This window comes from Taudactylus pleione, unplaced genomic scaffold (genome assembly GCF_031769625.1).
Source record: "Taudactylus pleione unplaced genomic scaffold, aTauple2 ptg000512l, whole genome shotgun sequence".
Classification (NCBI taxonomy): domain Eukaryota; kingdom Metazoa; phylum Chordata; class Amphibia; order Anura; family Myobatrachidae; genus Taudactylus; species Taudactylus pleione.
In genome coordinates this window covers 1,750,130-1,767,203 of record NW_028284914.1, presented here as the reverse complement: position 1 = coordinate 1,767,203, position 17,074 = coordinate 1,750,130, and the positions used below count along the sequence as shown (strand labels likewise).

Sequence of the window (17,074 nt, the reverse complement as noted above, 5' to 3'; positions counted from 1 at the left end):
ACAACAGGGAGCGACAGAACTGCATTGCTAGGATACAATGGGGCTGATTCTGCACTGCTGATTGCATATTCACGATTATCGGGAATCTGCACGTGCGCAGGACCCATTCTGCGAGTGTGCACGCAGCCCCTTCTATGCCTCTGCTTGGTTGACAGGCAGAGGCATTTAAGGGGCGGTGCGGGGGCGAGGTCAGCCGCGTTTACCGGAAACGGGGTCGTGTCCGGACCATTTTCCGGGAGTGGCTTACTCAGCTGGCTGGTGACCCAGCGCCGTCTACCATAGCGACCATCGACCGTTGATGGTAATTCCAGCCTTGCTGAATCACCCCCACTGACCACTGAGGTGTGCGTCATTTGTACATCTGCGTGCGAGGGAGCCTGAATCTGTGTAAGAAGCGCTCCGATGCGAGCAGCCGCGGCTTTTCCTCACTCCGAGTTTCATTGTGCTCCATGTGCAACATTGTACGTGTGTAACACTAACTCCTGCGCAGTTAAAGTCTCAGCCCAGCGTCTCTGGTGCACTGTGAGCGGCATTTTACTGCATCTGCGACGCAGCAAAGAGGCAAAATGTAAAGACAAAATAGGGTGCTCTACTTCTCTTTCAGCGTTCCAGTTGCCTCGTGCCGTATGGCGTAAAGACGCCCAGTGTATGAGGACACATCTCTATCACATAATCTGTGTGTGATACATTATGATATCTGCATTAAACAGATAATATAGAAATAGCCAGCATTTGCTTCCTGCATGATATTATAAACACAAGCTGTGCAATGCTGCACACAGCGTTTCCATTGCAGGCGACCATTATTATTATCCTTTATTTATATGGCGCCACAAGTGTTCCGCAGCGCCTTACACAGTACATAAACTAATAAGTTAACAAGAAACAATGAATTTACAGTACATTACAGTGCAGGACAAGGACACGGTATATACATTGCTGCAATAGTGATTAAAACACTCACAATAAGCAGCCGGGAGTTAGCGGTCACATGTTAGGTGCCCTTATGGGGAGTAGAAGAAAGTGTAAGGAGAAGCACATGAGGGAAGAGGGTCCTGCTCGCGAGAGCTTACATTCTAAAGGGGACCCTCTCTGTAATGTCCCATTTACACTAATGTCCCAAGTCTGAGCCAGTATTTGGAACATGGTTCCAATCCGGGTGAGACCTGAGACAGACCCCATTCCCACTGCGGCACCGACCCGGGCTATTCCCGAGTCAGCGCCATTCACACCGCACATGACATCAGAGAAACCTTGTTTCTGCTGTAAACAGGACCCGGGTCGGACAACCCGGATTATCTGTTTACACAGCAGGGTTGCACGGGTCGTTCCCGCGTTAAACCCTGCAATCTACCGGAGCAGGATTGCCGGGTCACTCGACCAGGGAATCCAACCCTGTCTCCTTTCACACCTAGCAGCAACCAGGGTTAATCCTGCAATAACCCAGGTTATAGCTGCAGTGTAAAAGGGGTAGTCTGTTTTACTTTTAGGGGTCTATTTACTAAGCTGTGTTAGGAGAATGAGTGAAAATCAACTGTCATTTTTAAAACACAGCCTGTGACGTGACAGTTGGGAGCTGATTGGCTGGTACCTTATCACTTTTCACTCTGTCTCCTAACACTGTTTAGTAAATAGACCCCTTATTGTGATTTTCTACACTGTACTAAGAAAGAAATACGTAAATGGCATGAAAGAGAACACATATAACTGACAATAGAGAGGTTAGTGCGGAGATGGCAACATTTGCATAAATTACTCCAAAAAAGTGCTTTAATTACAGACCGTATACATGTCAAGATGCAAACACCTCCGTCTCAGCAGTATATATGCCTAGTGTACATTATCGTCGTTAGTGTGTTCTTGCATCTGCCTTGCTTAAAGGTATGTCTCCTAACAGGCCTATATGCACATAATTGCTGGTCTAGTCGCCTCTCTGATCGGAAGTTTTGATATGTGCAAAATGCGTGCGTGTGCTTTCTGAGCAGGCTCAGAGCAAAATGTGCAAGATCCGCCATACAAACTGACTGAGGACCTGATTCAGACCCGCTCGCGAGCGCTGAGCGCTCGCAAGTGGGTTGATGTTGCCCAAATGCGCATGCCCATGACGGAGGCGCCTCCGTCGTGCGCATGCGCGAGACCCGAATAACGACGGGGTAGCCGTCGTTATAGGTCTCGCACCAAAGGGGGCGTGCTGTCGATGGTGAGTGTAAGCACGCCCCCTTTGGTGGGCGTGCCGGGGGCATGGCTGCCCAGACGGAGGCGTTCCCATGGGAACGCCTACCGTCTGGGTCCGGCCCCACTGACATCACTAGTGATGTCAGTGGGAGTGATTTTGGCTCTGATAGAGCCAAAATCACTCCAGGGCTTGCGACAGACGAGACCCTACCGCAAGGGTCTCGTCGCAAACCCGATAGCCGCGATGGTCTTGACCATCGCGACCATCATCATGGACGCTCGCATAAGCTGTGGGTGGTAACCCACAGCTATGCGAGCGTCCAAAAGGCCGCTTCGCCATACAAACTGACTGAGGACCTGATTCAGACCCGCTCGCGAGCGCTGAGCGCTCGCAAGTGGGTCGATGTTGCCCAAATGCGCATGCCCATGACGGAGGCGCCTCCGTCGTGCGCATGCGCGAGACCCGAATAACGACGGGGTAGCCGTCGTTATAGGTCTCGCACCAAAGGGGGCGTGCTGTCGATGGTGAGTGTAAGCACGCCCCCTTTGGTGGGCGTGCCGGGGGCATGGCTGCCCAGACGGAGGCGTTCCCATGGGAACGCCTACCGTCTGGGTCCGGCCCCACTGACATCACTAGTGATGTCAGTGGGAGTGATTTTGGCTCTGATAGAGCCAAAATCACTCCAGGGCTTGCGACAGACGAGACCCTACCGCAAGGGTCTCGTCGCAAACCCGATGGCCGCGATGGTCTTGACCATCGCGACCATCATCATGGACGCTCGCATAAGCTGTGGGTGGTAACCCACAGCTATGCGAGCGTCCAAAAGGCCGCTTCGCAAATAAAAAAAACACGCCCTGATTCAGAACGTCCGGCTCTGAATCAGGCCCTGAGAACTTACACCGCCTCTGCCCCTAAACGTGTCCTAAAGCTTACTAAAAATTGACCTTTAAAGATTAACTTGGCTCTGTAATGCCACCTCTTGGCCACAAGTAGTACTACAACAGAGTTAGAGATAGAGATTTTGGACACTACTCCAATAGCCCAAGTAAACAATTGAATCACATGAATCTATAGTTAATATTCAAAGACACCACGTTCATCCATAATCTTTTGTCTCCTAGGTTTAGGTTGACGTATTCAAAATATTTTTGCCAAACGCTCCAATATACATTAGAATATAATTCATTCTTTACAATCTTTATGTCTTTTCATGCAGAAACTGACATTCTTTGGTTCAACGCTCACTAGTAATGAACCAAAACCCGATGGTGACCTTCTGGAGATCCCTGGGGCATCCAGACCAGCTGTGGTGACCAAGAATGGCCTTGTACTCTATGGGAACGATGGAAACACGGTAGGTGGTTTGTGAGGGTAGAGGAGCAAACAGTAGCCCCAGCCCAGGTACTGTCCAATTTTCTTTCACGGGAAACATCAGATACATTATATAGACAGGTTTATTTCTGTGTACACCCAGTGCCTGATTCAGAGCCGCTCGTAAGCGGCCGCTCGTTCGCTCCGAGCGATGTTCGCACAACTGTGCATGTGTATGGGTCGTAATGCGCATGCGCCAACCAGTCATTGTGGTCGGAAATCGTGCGGTCGTAAAACAGCGAGGGGCTGCTAATTTGAGTGACAGAATGAGGCGTTTGTGGGTGGTAACAGGGGAAGGTGCTTGAAAATGGGGAGTGGAGATCGGAACGCAGGCGTGCGAAACGGTCAAAACGGGCGTTTAATGGGTGTGCATAATTAACAAAGCAGCATCATCGACCACGTCACTTGGTTGTCTTTTAGCCTGAACTGGACGCAGTGATAGCGGGAAGTAAAACCTACCACAAGCACTGCGAGCAGTTCAGATGCCTTTTGATGTACTCGATTAATCTAATAAATAGCGGAGATGACGTATGATGCGAACGGCAAAGGGGTGTCTTTACAAAATAGCGAGCGCATCTTTCGGACGCTCGCTCAGACATAGAGGCGTCCACAGACCGCAAAGAGCGAGCGCTCAATTTAAATATCCGGCCCCTTTTTCTGAACGAGCGTCCGCAAATAGCGTCCGGGTCTGAATCAGGCCCCCAGTACCATACCAGTGCCATACCAGTGCCATACCCATTCCACCATTCTTCCGTATATCTGGAACATGGCGCCACGTGTCTATACTCTCCAATGTGCTTTTAAAAAAAAATAAAAAAAATGAAATGTTGCAATTAAGCATGAATCACAGACGTGTTGCTGGAAAGCTAATTATATTTAGTGACTACTACATTTTCATACTATACTTATATTTATCCCCATGTGATTGCAGTGTACAGTGAAGAATATTCAGTATGAAGATGGGAAGATGATTCCAGCCTCACAGTACTTCAAATCCTCTGACAGCGCCGCCCTGCAGCTCTCACAGGAGGAACAGGCCATCGCCACGGAAATCCGGGTACGCCAGTGCGCGTTCAGTACTCTATAATATAATATAATAGTACGTCATGTCATGGAAGTGCTGCTAATGGGATTTAATAAATGGACAGTTTTAATCCTGAGTTCTAAAGGTAAAGGTATCATGTTGGGTATGATCAGGAGCAATGAAAAGGGGCGAGAGCGGGTATATAGTACCCAGCCTGTCTGTGGGTGCAGACTGGTGAGGGGGCACAGCCATGCCCCCAAGTCAGCGTAACCACCTCCTTCAGCGCAGCATGTAAAGTGAGCCCCTGTATTCACTATGTGGCGCGGCCACTCTCCACACACCGTGTCGTGTTCCCTAGTACCGATAGATCTGTCATCCCTGGTTATATAACCATTACCTAGCACCGCAAGGACAAGTAAAGGTCTGCGCGACCAGGATATTGTAGGCGCACTGCCACCTATGTGATGAAAACCTTAAAACACAAAAGTAATAAACACTCTTTGCTGTCCCCTCACGTTCATTATTTGTTTCTAAAAACCATGCAAATAAGGCGCTCATTGTAACTCGCTGTGCGGACACATGGGCGCAGTTGTGCACATGAAGAATTGTGGGTAGTCATATTTTGCGTTTCATAAATATCCCCCATTGTCTCAACAACAAGATTGGACAATGCTCACCTCTCCAGGTGTTATAACTAGAGATGTGCGCAGTGCCCCATGTTTTTGTTTCGCCAAAACCATCCTTAAGTGTTTTACTTCGGATTCAGATTTTGTTTTGGATTTCTTTACAAATTGATAAAAAACAGCTAAAATCACGTTACTTGGACCTGTTTTGGTTCCTATAGTATTATTAACATGAATACCAATCATTTCCAGTCAATTTTAACCACCTTATAGCATCTGAAATGACGATGGAGGGACTAAAATGCTATCCATAGCACGCGAGATCTGGTATTTAAAATCGGAGTTGCGAATTGCGAGACGGCACGAGCCAGGACTTGGTTCTACTTGGAAACCCTAATGCGGGTTACACACTAGACCAGTGGTTCTCAAACTCGGTCCTCAGGACCCCACACAGGTCACGTTTTCCAGGTCACCCAGCAGGAGCACAGGTGTATTCATTACTCACTGACACATTTTAAAAGATCTACAGGTGGAGCTAATTATTTCACTGATTCTGTGAGGAGACCTGGAAAACATGCACTGTTTGGGGTCCTGAGGACCGAGTTTGAGAACCTGTGCACTAGACGATAAAATTGAATGATATGAATGATAACGATATTGTTCATATCGTCTAGTGTGTATGCGCTAAATGATGAACGATGCTCGCTCCCCTGAGTCATTAACGATATCCCCAGTCGGCTGTACATGCAGCTCAATCTGAATGCAGGATGGCCCCGCTCCCCCCTGCCGGTTGTACGTCGTTACCAGCATCGACAAGTGTGCATGCAAAGCTGGCCCCCACGCCGATGACAAGGTCAGCTCATGCACACATCGTCTAGTGCACAGGTTCTCAAACTCGGTCCTCAGGACCCCAAACAGTGCATGTTTCTACTTCAGGGTCCATAGGGGTCCACAGGGTGACCTTGGGGATATAGCTGGATCCTGGATCCTCGGGCACCACGGAGTTAAAGCTTTTAGCTGCTCCCAGGATGCACTTGGGTCCAACCTCCCCTATACCCCGCCCCCGAGCCACAGGCACCTCAGTTTTAGATGGTGCCCGGCCGGAGTCGGGTCACCCTGCGGGGGGGGCTGCAGGAGCAGCCCCCTAAAGCTTTTTATTTAACTAGGTTAAATTTATTTTTACACTAGTTTTGTTCTCTAGAGCAGCAGCGCTGGGCTGTCTGTACAGACGCCCACGCTGCCGCTCCTTCTCCCTGCTGGCGCCGCGACGCCAGCACTGAACTGGGGATCGCGGCGGGGGAAGCCAGAGTCTGTACTAGCCGGACTCTGGTTTCCCCCGGGACTGCTGCCGGAAGACGCCGGGGAGATCAGGTAAGCCGCGTACCGCTGATTAGCGAAGGTGCGCGGGTTCCTTTTAAATGCAGTCCCATGCCCCCGGTCTAGGGGACAGACCGGGGGCGCTAGCGGTGGCGGCGGGCCCCCCCTCCAGCGGAGGCATACCCCGCCAGACCACTAGACCACCAGGGTTAATATCGCGGCAAGCGGGATGCCGGCAACCCGGGGGTTAATATGCTAGCCAGGGGAGGAAGCCTTCCCTGTCAGCGGCTCCTCCCCTCAGCTCAGCGCGCCTTTCAGCCCGTAGTCTGGCGTCGCTGAGCTGCAGCTACTCGGCCACTCCTCCTCTGAGGTCTCCAGCGGCCATTTTCTCTGTGGCAGCGTGGATACTCTCAGGGAGCACGCGGACCGGTCCCCCTGTGTACCTCTCCCCTGCAGAAGGACAGTGTACACAGCGCTATAGCCCTCCCAGACACTGAATCTGGGAGGTTGATTGTAGTGGAAAGGTGCAGTGAGTATATCTTCCTGCATGGTATGTGACTTTTGCTAGTGCTGCCTGTCTGTGTCTTTTTTCTACTTACTGTCAGTCTGTACCTATCCCTTTCCTTCTCCTACAAGCCCTACAGGTGTGTGGGGGAAGGGTGTTTCTACTGACCTCACCTATATAGATCACGTATTTGTGAGCTCCGTCACATACAGTTGTGTGCTACACGGTGCCATATTGTGGGCTGTTGTTCAGCACACTGGTGAGTGCGCACGTTTTCTTCCTAAGTCATGTCTGAGGAGGAGATTGAGCACTCCGGGGCTCCGGTATTGTTCTCCTGCAGGCGCTGTTCTGCAGGAGTGGATAGGGAGGATTTGTCACAGGACGGCCTGTGCGGACGGTGCCAGGCGGTCCCTGGTACGTCTAAACCTCCCATTTCGCAGGAGCCACCATGGGCGATGTTTTCCCAGGTGCTGGTGTCCATCGCGGACCGTCTGTCGGTCCCGACTGCCGCCCCTACTAGGGCGTTGCCCCAGCCTGCCATCCCCCATTCCCCGGGTGTCCCACAATTATTGCAGACTCCCCCGGGGTCTCAGCCTGTTGGTCCCTATGCGGGGTTGCCAATGTATATTCAGTCCACCCCTGTGGCACAGCCGGCTGTGGTGCCGTTTCAGGCTCCTGTGACAGCTCCTCCACCCTGGGTGGATGCGCTTTCCCACACTGTCCAAGATTTGGCGGCAGCATCTTCGGCTTTTCAGTCGATGTTGCGCAGTGACGTGCCCTCCAGGGCGTCTAAACGCTCAGTCATGGCACAGGCTGCGCATCTTTCGGATTCTGAGGGGTTCTCGGATGATGGTGAGGTACAGGATGACTCAGCCTCAGATGCCTCAGTCCAGGAGGTAGACACTAAGTCTTCCATCAATGTGCGGGCTCTGGTTAAGGCGGTGCGGGCTATTCTTCAGATTGAGGATGAGGCACCCGCTCCCAAGTCAAGGTATCCTAGTTTTAAAAAGGCTAAGGTTACTTCTACAGCGTTCCCCTTGTCTGATCAGTTGACTGATCACATGGCGGTGGCCTGGCAGACGCCCAGTAAGCGTTTCCTGCCACAGAAACGCTTGGCGTCCAATTATCCATTCCCGGAAGCGCATTGTAAGAAATGGGAAACTCCGCCTGCAGTCGATTCCCATGTAACACGCCTCATCAGGAGTGCTACTTTGCCATTGCCGTCTATATCCTCGCTGAAGGATCCTACGGACAGGAAGGTGGAGACTTGTCTAAAGTCTATTTATTCTCTCTCAGGGGCTGTAGCCCGGCCGTCCATGGCCATCTCCTGGGTGGCCAAGGCCATTGAGGGGTGGGCCAACGCCTTGGAGGACACGTTTACGGATGAATCTCCGGATGTCCAGAGGGCGTTGTTAGGACAGATGAGAGATGCCGCCTCCTACATTGGAGAAGCATCTTTGGATGCTAGCCTGTTGACCTCTAGGGTTTCGGCGGCAGCAGTGTCTGCTCGTAGATCCTTGTGGTTGCGGTCTTGGAGAGCAGACGCGGATTCAAAGAAAGGCTTGGAGGCCTTACCTTTTAATGGGGAATTACTATTTGGTCCGGACCTGGACAAAATAGTAGATACCCTGGCAAAATCCAGGTCAGCCTTCCTCCCTTCAGCTACTACACCTGCTAAGGTCCGGAGCTCGGCGTTTCGTTCCTTTCGGGTTCAGGGCAAGGCAAAGGGTCAGTCCTTCCCGAGGCAGTCCGCACCCAAGACCGCCTCAAAGCCAAAGAAGCAAGCCTGGAGTGCTAGGCGCCCTTCTTCCAAGCCAGAAGATAAGCCTTCTGCGTGATGGGACGGGCCTCCCTCTGGGGGACCCCAGAGTGGGAGGCCGACTTCTTCAATTCGCCCAGTGCTGGCACAATACCACCACGGATGCCTGGGTGCGAGAAGTGGTCTCCCAGGGGTACGCCCTGTCTTTTCGGCACAGGCCGCCTTGCCAGTTTTTTTGCACAAGTCCTTCTCAGGACAAAACCAAGGCCTTGCAGGTTCAGGAAGCCATAGAGGCCTTGCTGACGGCGGGGGTCATTATACCCGTACCACAGTCTCAACGTGGGATGGGGTATTACTCTACGCTGTTTCTGGTGCAGAAACCCAATGGCTCTCATCGCCCCATCCTCAATTTGAAGTCCCTGAACAGGTTTCTCAGGGTTCCCAAATTCAGGATGGAAACTTTGCGTTCCATCATACTGGCGATGGAACCGGGGGATTTTATGGTCTCCCTGGATATCCAGGACGCCTACCTCCATGTGCCTATAGCAACATCGCACCAACGTTTTCTGCGGTTTGCTATTCTCCACAACCACTACCAATTCAGGGCTCTACCCTTTGGTCTCTCCACGGCACCAAGGGTATTTACCAAGGTGATGGCGGTCATGGCGGCTCACCTTCGGAGCCAGGGGATACGGTTGCTACCGTATCTAGACGACCTCCTCTTGCTGGCAAGCTCCCCGGAGGTACTGATCCAGCATCTCCACCTGACGGTCGCTTGTCTACAGGCGCACGGCTGGTTGATCAACTGGAAGAAATCCTCCCTCATCCCATCACAACGGATGGTTCATTTGGGGGCCCTGCTGGACTCTCGTCAGCAACGGATTTTTCTGACTCCAGAGAAGGTCTCCTCCTTACAGCTGCGGATTCACAGTTGTCTGAGCAGTGGCAGAGTGTCAGTGCACTCAGCGATGAGAGTTTTGGGGTCCATGGTGTCGGCATTCGACATGGTGGAGTTTGCCCAGTTCCATTCCAGGCCCCTGCAGGGGCTGATTCTTTCAGAATGGAACGGATTGCCACACAGGATCCGCTCTCAGATGCTGGTGTTGTCCTCGGTGGCTGCAGACAGCGCATCTCCTGGAGGGGCGCCCCTTTTGGATCCCGGAATGGGTTCTGCTCACGACAGATGCCAGTCTCCGGGGTTGGGGGGCGGTGACAGGCTCCTTGTCACTTCAGGGTCGTTGGTCGGCGGAGGAAGCGATTCTTCCCATCAACATCCTGGAACTGTGGGCAGTATACAGAGCCCTGCAGTCGTCCGGCACCGCTCTTCACAGAAGGGCCGTTCAGGTGCAGTCAGACAACGCCACCACGGTGGCGTACATCAATCACCAGGGAGGGACTCGCAGTCGAGCTGCGATGTCGGAGGTGTCCCGCGTCCTGGCTTGGGCGGAGCGCTATCTTCCAGCTCTCTCGGCAGTTTTCATCCCAGGAGTCCTCAATTGGGAGGCAGACTTCCTCAGCCGTTACGATGTGCATCCCGGGGAATGGTCGCTTCATCCAGAGGTATTCCAACTACTCGTGGACAAGTGGGGGCTGCCAGAACTGGACCTGATGGTGTCCCGTTACAATCACAAGCTGCCTGTGTACGGGTCAAGGACAAGGGACGCAGGCGCAAGTCTGATAGACGCGCTGTCGGTGAAATGGCTGTTTCAACTGGCTTACTTGTTCCCTCCGATATCTCTGCTGCCTCGGGTCCTGCGCAAGTTCAAACAGGACGGAGGCACACTGATCCTGGTGGCCCCAGCGTGGCCCAGAAGGCCGTGGTACTCCGATCTGCGGAGCCTGTCCATCGACGCTCCGTACCTCCTACCTCAACGGCGGGACCTGTTGTCTCAGGGGCCCTGTCTTCACCCGGATCTGGGTCGACTATCTTTGACGCCGTGGCTCTTGAGACAGCCGTCCTGAGGTCTCGGGGCTTTTCTAGCTCCGTTATTACCACCATGCTGAGGGCGCGCAAGCCTGCTTCCGCGAGGATCTATCACAGAGTGTGGCACACTTACTTTCAGTGGTGCGAGGCCAGAAACTATGATTCCCAGGTGTTCCGAGTTTCGCGTATTCTGGCTTTCCTTCAGTCCGGTTTGGACTTAGGATTACGTCTTTCTTCACTGAAGGTACACGTGTCTGGTCTGTCGGTGTGGTTCCAGCGCAGGATCGCTGCTATGCCGGACGTACACACCTTTTTCCAGGGTGTTTTGAGAATCCAGCCTCCCTTTGTGCCACCTGTGGCCCCGTGGGATTTGGCGGTGGTTCTTAGGGCCTTACAGGGTCCTCCTTTTGAGCCCTTGGAGTCAGTGGAGCTCAAGTGGCTAACTTTTAAAACTGTTTTCGTCTTGGCAATTGCTTCTGCCAGGAGGGTTTCAGATTTGGGGGCGCTTTCTTGTCGTCCCCCTTTTCTGATTTTTCATCAGGACAGAGCGGTGCTTCGCACTCGTCCTGATTTCCTGCCTAAGGTGGTTTCCAGGTTCCACATTAATCAGGAAATTGTTGTACCAGCCTTTCAGTCACCTGATATTTCGGCTGGGGAGACTTCCTTAGACGTTGTCCGGGCACTCCAGGTTTATGTGGACCGGACTAGTTCTGTGAGGAAGTCGGATTCTTTGTTTATCCTCTTTGGTTTTCACAAGAGGGGTTGGCCTGCCAACAAACAGACTCTAGCCCGTTGGCTTCGTTCTGTTATTATTGAGGCTTATATGCAGGAGGGTTTACCTGTTCCAGCCTCTGTTAAGGCTCATTCCACTCGGTCCGTGGGCCCTTCTTGGGCTGCTAGCCGTGGCGCCTCTGCTGTTCAGCTCTGTAAGGCGGCCACCTGGTCTTCCATTCAGACCTTTTTGAGGTTCTATGCGTTTGACACCTTTGCCTCTCAGGATGCATCCTTTGGGCGCCGGGTTCTCCTATCAGCACAGGAGCGTCCCCGCCCTTAGTTGGACTGCTTTGGGACATCCCCAAGGTCACCCTGTGGACCCCTATGGACCCTGAAGTAGAAAACAAGAGATATGGTAAGAACTTACCTTTGTTATCTCTGTTTCTACGAAGTCCATAGGGTCCACAGGGCACCCGCCCTGACGCACCTGGCTTCATATGGGCTCTGTGACTGGTCACCGGTTTTCCGTCTCCCATTTCTGTGAGTATGGTTCTTGTGTGTTCCAGTCTTCCTTCTCTCTGTTTCGTCTCCTCCTCCGGCCTGGGCTGCTTACCAACTGAGGTGCCTGTGGCTCGGGGGCGGGGTATAGGGGAGGTTGGACCCAAGTGCATCCTGGGAGCAGCTAAAAGCTTTAACTCCGTGGTGCCCGAGGATCCAGGATCCAGCTATATCCCCAAGGTCACCCTGTGGACCCTATGGACTTCGTAGAAACAGAGATAACAAAGGTAAGTTCTTACCATATCTCTTGTTTTTCCATGTCTCCACACTGAATCAAGTGAAATTTTTAGCTCCACCTGTGGACCTTTTAAAATGTGTCATTGAGTAATGATTACACCTGTGCACCTGCTGGGTGACCTGCAAAATGTGAACTGTGTGGGGTCCTGAGGACCGAGTATGAGAACCACTGGTCTAGTGTGTATGAGCCTTAAGTTCGGGTGTTTTTGGTTTTCTCAAAACGTGGATGTTTTTGGTTTTCTCAAAACCCGAACTGCTCATCTCTAGCTATAACAACACTACGTTAGCCAGAGTCCCAAGGGATGTTCCGTCTGTCCCCTAAGCAAAGGCACCGCACCCACATTCATACTAAGACGTGTTTGTCTCACAGGCTGCATGGAAACGGATACTGACCAACGTCTCTGCGATTGAAGACTCCACTGATTTCTTCAAGGCTGGAGCGGCGTCTATGGATGTAGTGAGGTTAGTTCAGGGATTCCTATCGCTGAGAAACACTTCACTAGCAAGCAATGGATATTCTCTGTGCTTGTAGATCAATATGTGCTATTTGCTGGGGTGTTAGAAGGATTGGTACTGTAGGTCATAACCCCCCCACCTGCAGCCGCATGGAGCCCCTATACTGTTGCATTGGCAGGAAGGTCCCAGTAACGTGAGCTGCAGGTTACTGAGTCCTGGAGCATGACGCTGAGCCCCTCCCTCTCCATCTCCCCACACTCTCCTATACAGTTCATTATAGGCTCATTTCTGTAACATAGAAACATAGAATTTGACGGCAGATAAGAACCACTTTGCCCATCTAGTCTGCCCCATTTTTAAACATATTGTTACCTCAACCCTTATTGATCCTTACTTCTTCTGAAGGATATCCTTATGTCTATCCCATGCATGTTTAAATTGCTCTACTGTCTTAGCCTCTACCACCCCTGATGGGAGGTTATTCCACTTGTCCAGCACCCTTTCTGTGATGTAATTTTTCCTCAAATTTCCCCTGAACCTACCACCCTCCAGTCTCAGAACATGTCCTCTTGTTCTAATACTTCTCTTTCTTTGAAGAATGTCTCCTTCCTTTACCTTGTTAAAACCCTTTATATATTTGAACGTTTCTATCATGTAAGGTCAGAGAACCTATCGTATCCGCTCTTCACAACTGGTAACTCTTGGATATGCAGGTTAGTATATGGGGGGGGGGGGGGGCTGGAATAACCTGTAGCCAAAACAACATTTAAACATAACTATTGTAGACAAGAATGGTTAGAGGAATAATGAAACGTACAAATATCGCACACCAAGGCGTATGTATATCAGAGCGTGTGGTACATACTGATGCAGTGTTCTCTTACCTCCAGGCTGGTGGAAGAAGTGAAGCTGAAGTGTAATGGGCTCCAACTGCAGAATGAAGATGTCTACATGGCCACCACGTTTGAGGAATTCATTCAGATGCTCGTGAGGCGGCTGAGAGGGGAAGGAGAGGAGGAAATGGTCATAGACTATGTGAGACACCTCACCTACCTTTTGCCATCATGAAAGATAAGCAGTATATATATATATTTTTTTAAATGTTTGAGGTTTCTGAATTCTTTGCTCTGGGAGATTTCCAGTTAGTGCTAGTAAGACACCAGCGGCAGTGGGTGAGTCTATGACCATTCTACCAGTACAGCAAGGTACTGCTAAGAAAGCAGAGACACCTCCATCTTGGCCCGCAGCCTGCTCCATCTCTCCCTATGCCAGTCATTGTACTCCTGAATCCTGTGCTAGAGGAAGCATAATGTGACGCTAATCGCCTGCTCTTCCTCCTGCAGTCACTGCATAATGTGATGCCAATCGCCTGCTCTGCCTCCTCCAGTCACTGCATAATGTGAGCCGTTACTGGCAGCTTCATTAGAGGAGGTTATAAGATGCTTCTACCTTCCTTGGTGCCTCTCACACTATCAATCACCGCTCTCTAATAACTTCTTGTAGGAGGAAGCATAGGTGATAGGGGGTCAGGCTACGTTTCATCCTGCAATTCATTCTTTCAGATCCCAGGTTGAGGTGTTCTGGGGTTGGTCTAGGTAAATATCTCCCCAGGCTAGAAAATGGGAAGAAATGTCACTAGTTAATGGTCTCAGCTGGCCCTAAATAAAAATAAAAAAAAAACTATTGAAGCCCCCATATAATTAACTAATTAAACTATTTAAATCTTATTTCAAAACTTTAAAATATTTAGTGCTTATAATGCCCTAATTGTCCTAAAACAGTTCGAGTTTTAGCTAATGAAATAATGCATATTTTCCTACATTAAGGCTTTGGATGTAGAATCTTGTCTTTAATTTACTGCACATATTACAGGAATGGATATCTGAGATATTTTATGAACAATGTTCAGGACACATTGGTTGCTTTAGAGTTAATAGGCTGCAGCCTCAGGAATATTGTCCCAGCACACAATATGGCTGCCTCCCCTGCATGCAGGCGCCTGATGCTCGTCTGTGGAACTTTATATAACAAAGTGTCCTGCTTCACCCCTCCACTGGGGGGTGCTGTAACCATATGTAAAGGGAATAGGTTCTATTTCTGCAATAATATGTGCCGCTATTCTAGGTGGAGACCAACACGAATAACATGACCATCAAGATGCCTCATCAGCTTTTCATTAATGGACAATTCGTAGACGCTGAGGGTGGGAAAACCTACGACACTATTAATCCCACGGATGGAAGTGTAAGTGCCAATTTGTGGTAGAAGAATCTGGGGTTGATTCCTTTAGAATCCTGTCACTTTATGACCCTACCCTTTGGAAATCCGCACAGTACCCTCTCTGTAACACCTACCCCAGACCGAAAGTAATCAGAGTTGATCGATTGCTGTATTTATAATATATATTCTCTTCTCTTAGGCTATCTGCAAAGTGTCTCTGGCCCAGGTGTCTGATATAGACAAAGCCGTGGCTGCAGCTAAGGAGGCATTTGAAAATGGGGAGTGGGGCAGGATGAACCCAAGGGATCGGGGCCATTTGCTGTACAGGTGAGATCGGTGTGACATGTGGTTCTCATGGTACTTACTAGCCGGATGTGTCACTCCCTCCTGGCTTTATATTCCTGTCGTGTCCTTTGGAGCACTGTGTTGGGCATTAGAAGCTAAGCCGTGCTGGTGGCTCATTTGTGAGGGCCAGGGGTGGGAGGGAATCCCACGCAGGAGATCGCTGGTCTACACAGTCATTGAGTAGCGGCAGGAGGAACAGACTAGCAGTCAACAAGAAAACCTGCCATGTGTGACACTATGAACATCCTAAAGGGATAAACGGACATCACGGAGAGGCAGATTTATAGCCTAAGAAGGTACAACTGTGAGGAGACTAATAGGAGCTGCCTCTCTGCGGGCAGGGATCTAGGACAGGGTACATCCTATGCCGCACCTCACATTCCTCCTGAGGGATGCGGTTAACATACCGCCGCCCGGAATGCCGGCCGTCGGAATCCCGATCCTGGAAGTTCGACCAGGGACTAAAGAAGATAGGCGTCTAAATCCTGATGCCTATCTTTAGCCCCACGCCAAAATCCTGATGCCCGGCATCCTGAACAAAGGTAAGCCGAGGCTTTCTAGATGTTAGCCGCGGGGGGGAGAAGAGTTAGGTTTAGGCACCCACGGGGAGGGTGAGGCTAGGGGAAGGGGGGGTTAGGTACCACTGGGGAGAGGTCAGGCTTAGGCACCCCCCCCCCGGGAGGGTTAGGTTTACAGTGCGGGAATGGGGGGGTTGGGGTTAGCACCACTGGGGGGTGGTTAGGGTTAGGCACCCCCCAATGAGGTTAGGGTTAGGCACCACCTAGGGAGGGTTAGGGTTAGGGGGGGAGAGGGGAGGGCTAGGGTACTTACCAGCCCTAGTCAGGATCTTCACTGTTTGTGCTTCGGACGTCGGTATTTGGTCCGCCGGGAATAGATCCGGCGGCATTACATACCGATTCTCATATGAGATAGTCCATCTTTCCTACTAGTAATTGGGGCAGCGCTGTTTAGTTTGTCGGTGCGGTCACCACATAAAGGGGACATGTACGGCTGATGCTGGCTGTGGATATGCAGATTGGAGGTGGCTTGCATGGATTTCTCCATATCATCTTTTATTTAAAACGTTTTTTTTTTGGGGGGGGGGGTGAAAGGTTCCTTTTGAGCAAAAATGAATTCAAACAAATATTGGAATCGGCGCCGACTTCCTCTAATACAGTATATATGATCTGTTTTTATCGCCCTAGGCTGGCCGACCTCATGGATGAGCACCAGGAGGAGTTGGCCACCATTGAGTCCATAGACTCTGGGGCTGTGTACACATTGGCTTTGAAGACCCACGTAGGGATGTCCATCCAAACGTTCCGATACTTTGCCGGATGGTGCGATAAAATCCAGGTAAAAGTTGCAGGAGAACATGGTCAAAGTAATAACGTTAAATCAATGTGGATAACTCCTTTTTAAAGAATGTTTCTATCCTGCCGAATAAAAATATTTTTTTCCTAAGCATGTACTAAGAGAATCTATGTCTTACAGGGCTCCACCATCCCGATTAACCAAGCCCGTCCAAATCGTAATTTAACCTTCACCAAGAAAGAACCAATTGGGTGAGCGCAATACTGTGATACTTTGTAGCTAGAAAAATTGTTCCAGACAAGATGCTAGATTGTCCTTTAATAGCTCATACACACTAGGCAATGTGTGTATGAGCTGATTTCGGCATTGGCGAGCCCGGCGGGGAGTGCCGCCATCGTGTATACACACTTGCCGATGTCGGCCACGACGAACTATGGCGGGGGGAATGGGAGCGGGGCCATAGTGCATTCGGCAGCATGGCATTGTTAATTATATCCCCTGTTTTGGCTGCATGTACAGCTGACTGAGGAT

The 17,074-nt window shown here is 50.7% G+C and overlaps 1 protein-coding gene across 2 annotated transcripts in view; it reads left to right on the top strand.

Moving 5' to 3' along the window:
• Positions 1-17,074, top strand: part of ALDH1L1 (aldehyde dehydrogenase 1 family member L1) — an 84,835-nt gene that overhangs the window by 52,172 nt on the left and 15,589 nt on the right. For both annotated transcript variants that reach the window (XM_088450225.1, XM_088450224.1), the window contains exons 7-14: positions 3,393-3,530; positions 4,479-4,604; positions 12,579-12,670; positions 13,555-13,699; positions 14,789-14,908; positions 15,084-15,211; positions 16,435-16,585; positions 16,724-16,794. In XM_088450225.1, coding sequence (XP_088306351.1) covers positions 3,393-3,530; positions 4,479-4,604; positions 12,579-12,670; positions 13,555-13,699; positions 14,789-14,908; positions 15,084-15,211; positions 16,435-16,585; positions 16,724-16,794 — 971 coding nt within the window. The remainder of the gene's footprint in view (positions 1-3,392; positions 3,531-4,478; positions 4,605-12,578; positions 12,671-13,554; positions 13,700-14,788; positions 14,909-15,083; positions 15,212-16,434; positions 16,586-16,723; positions 16,795-17,074) is intronic.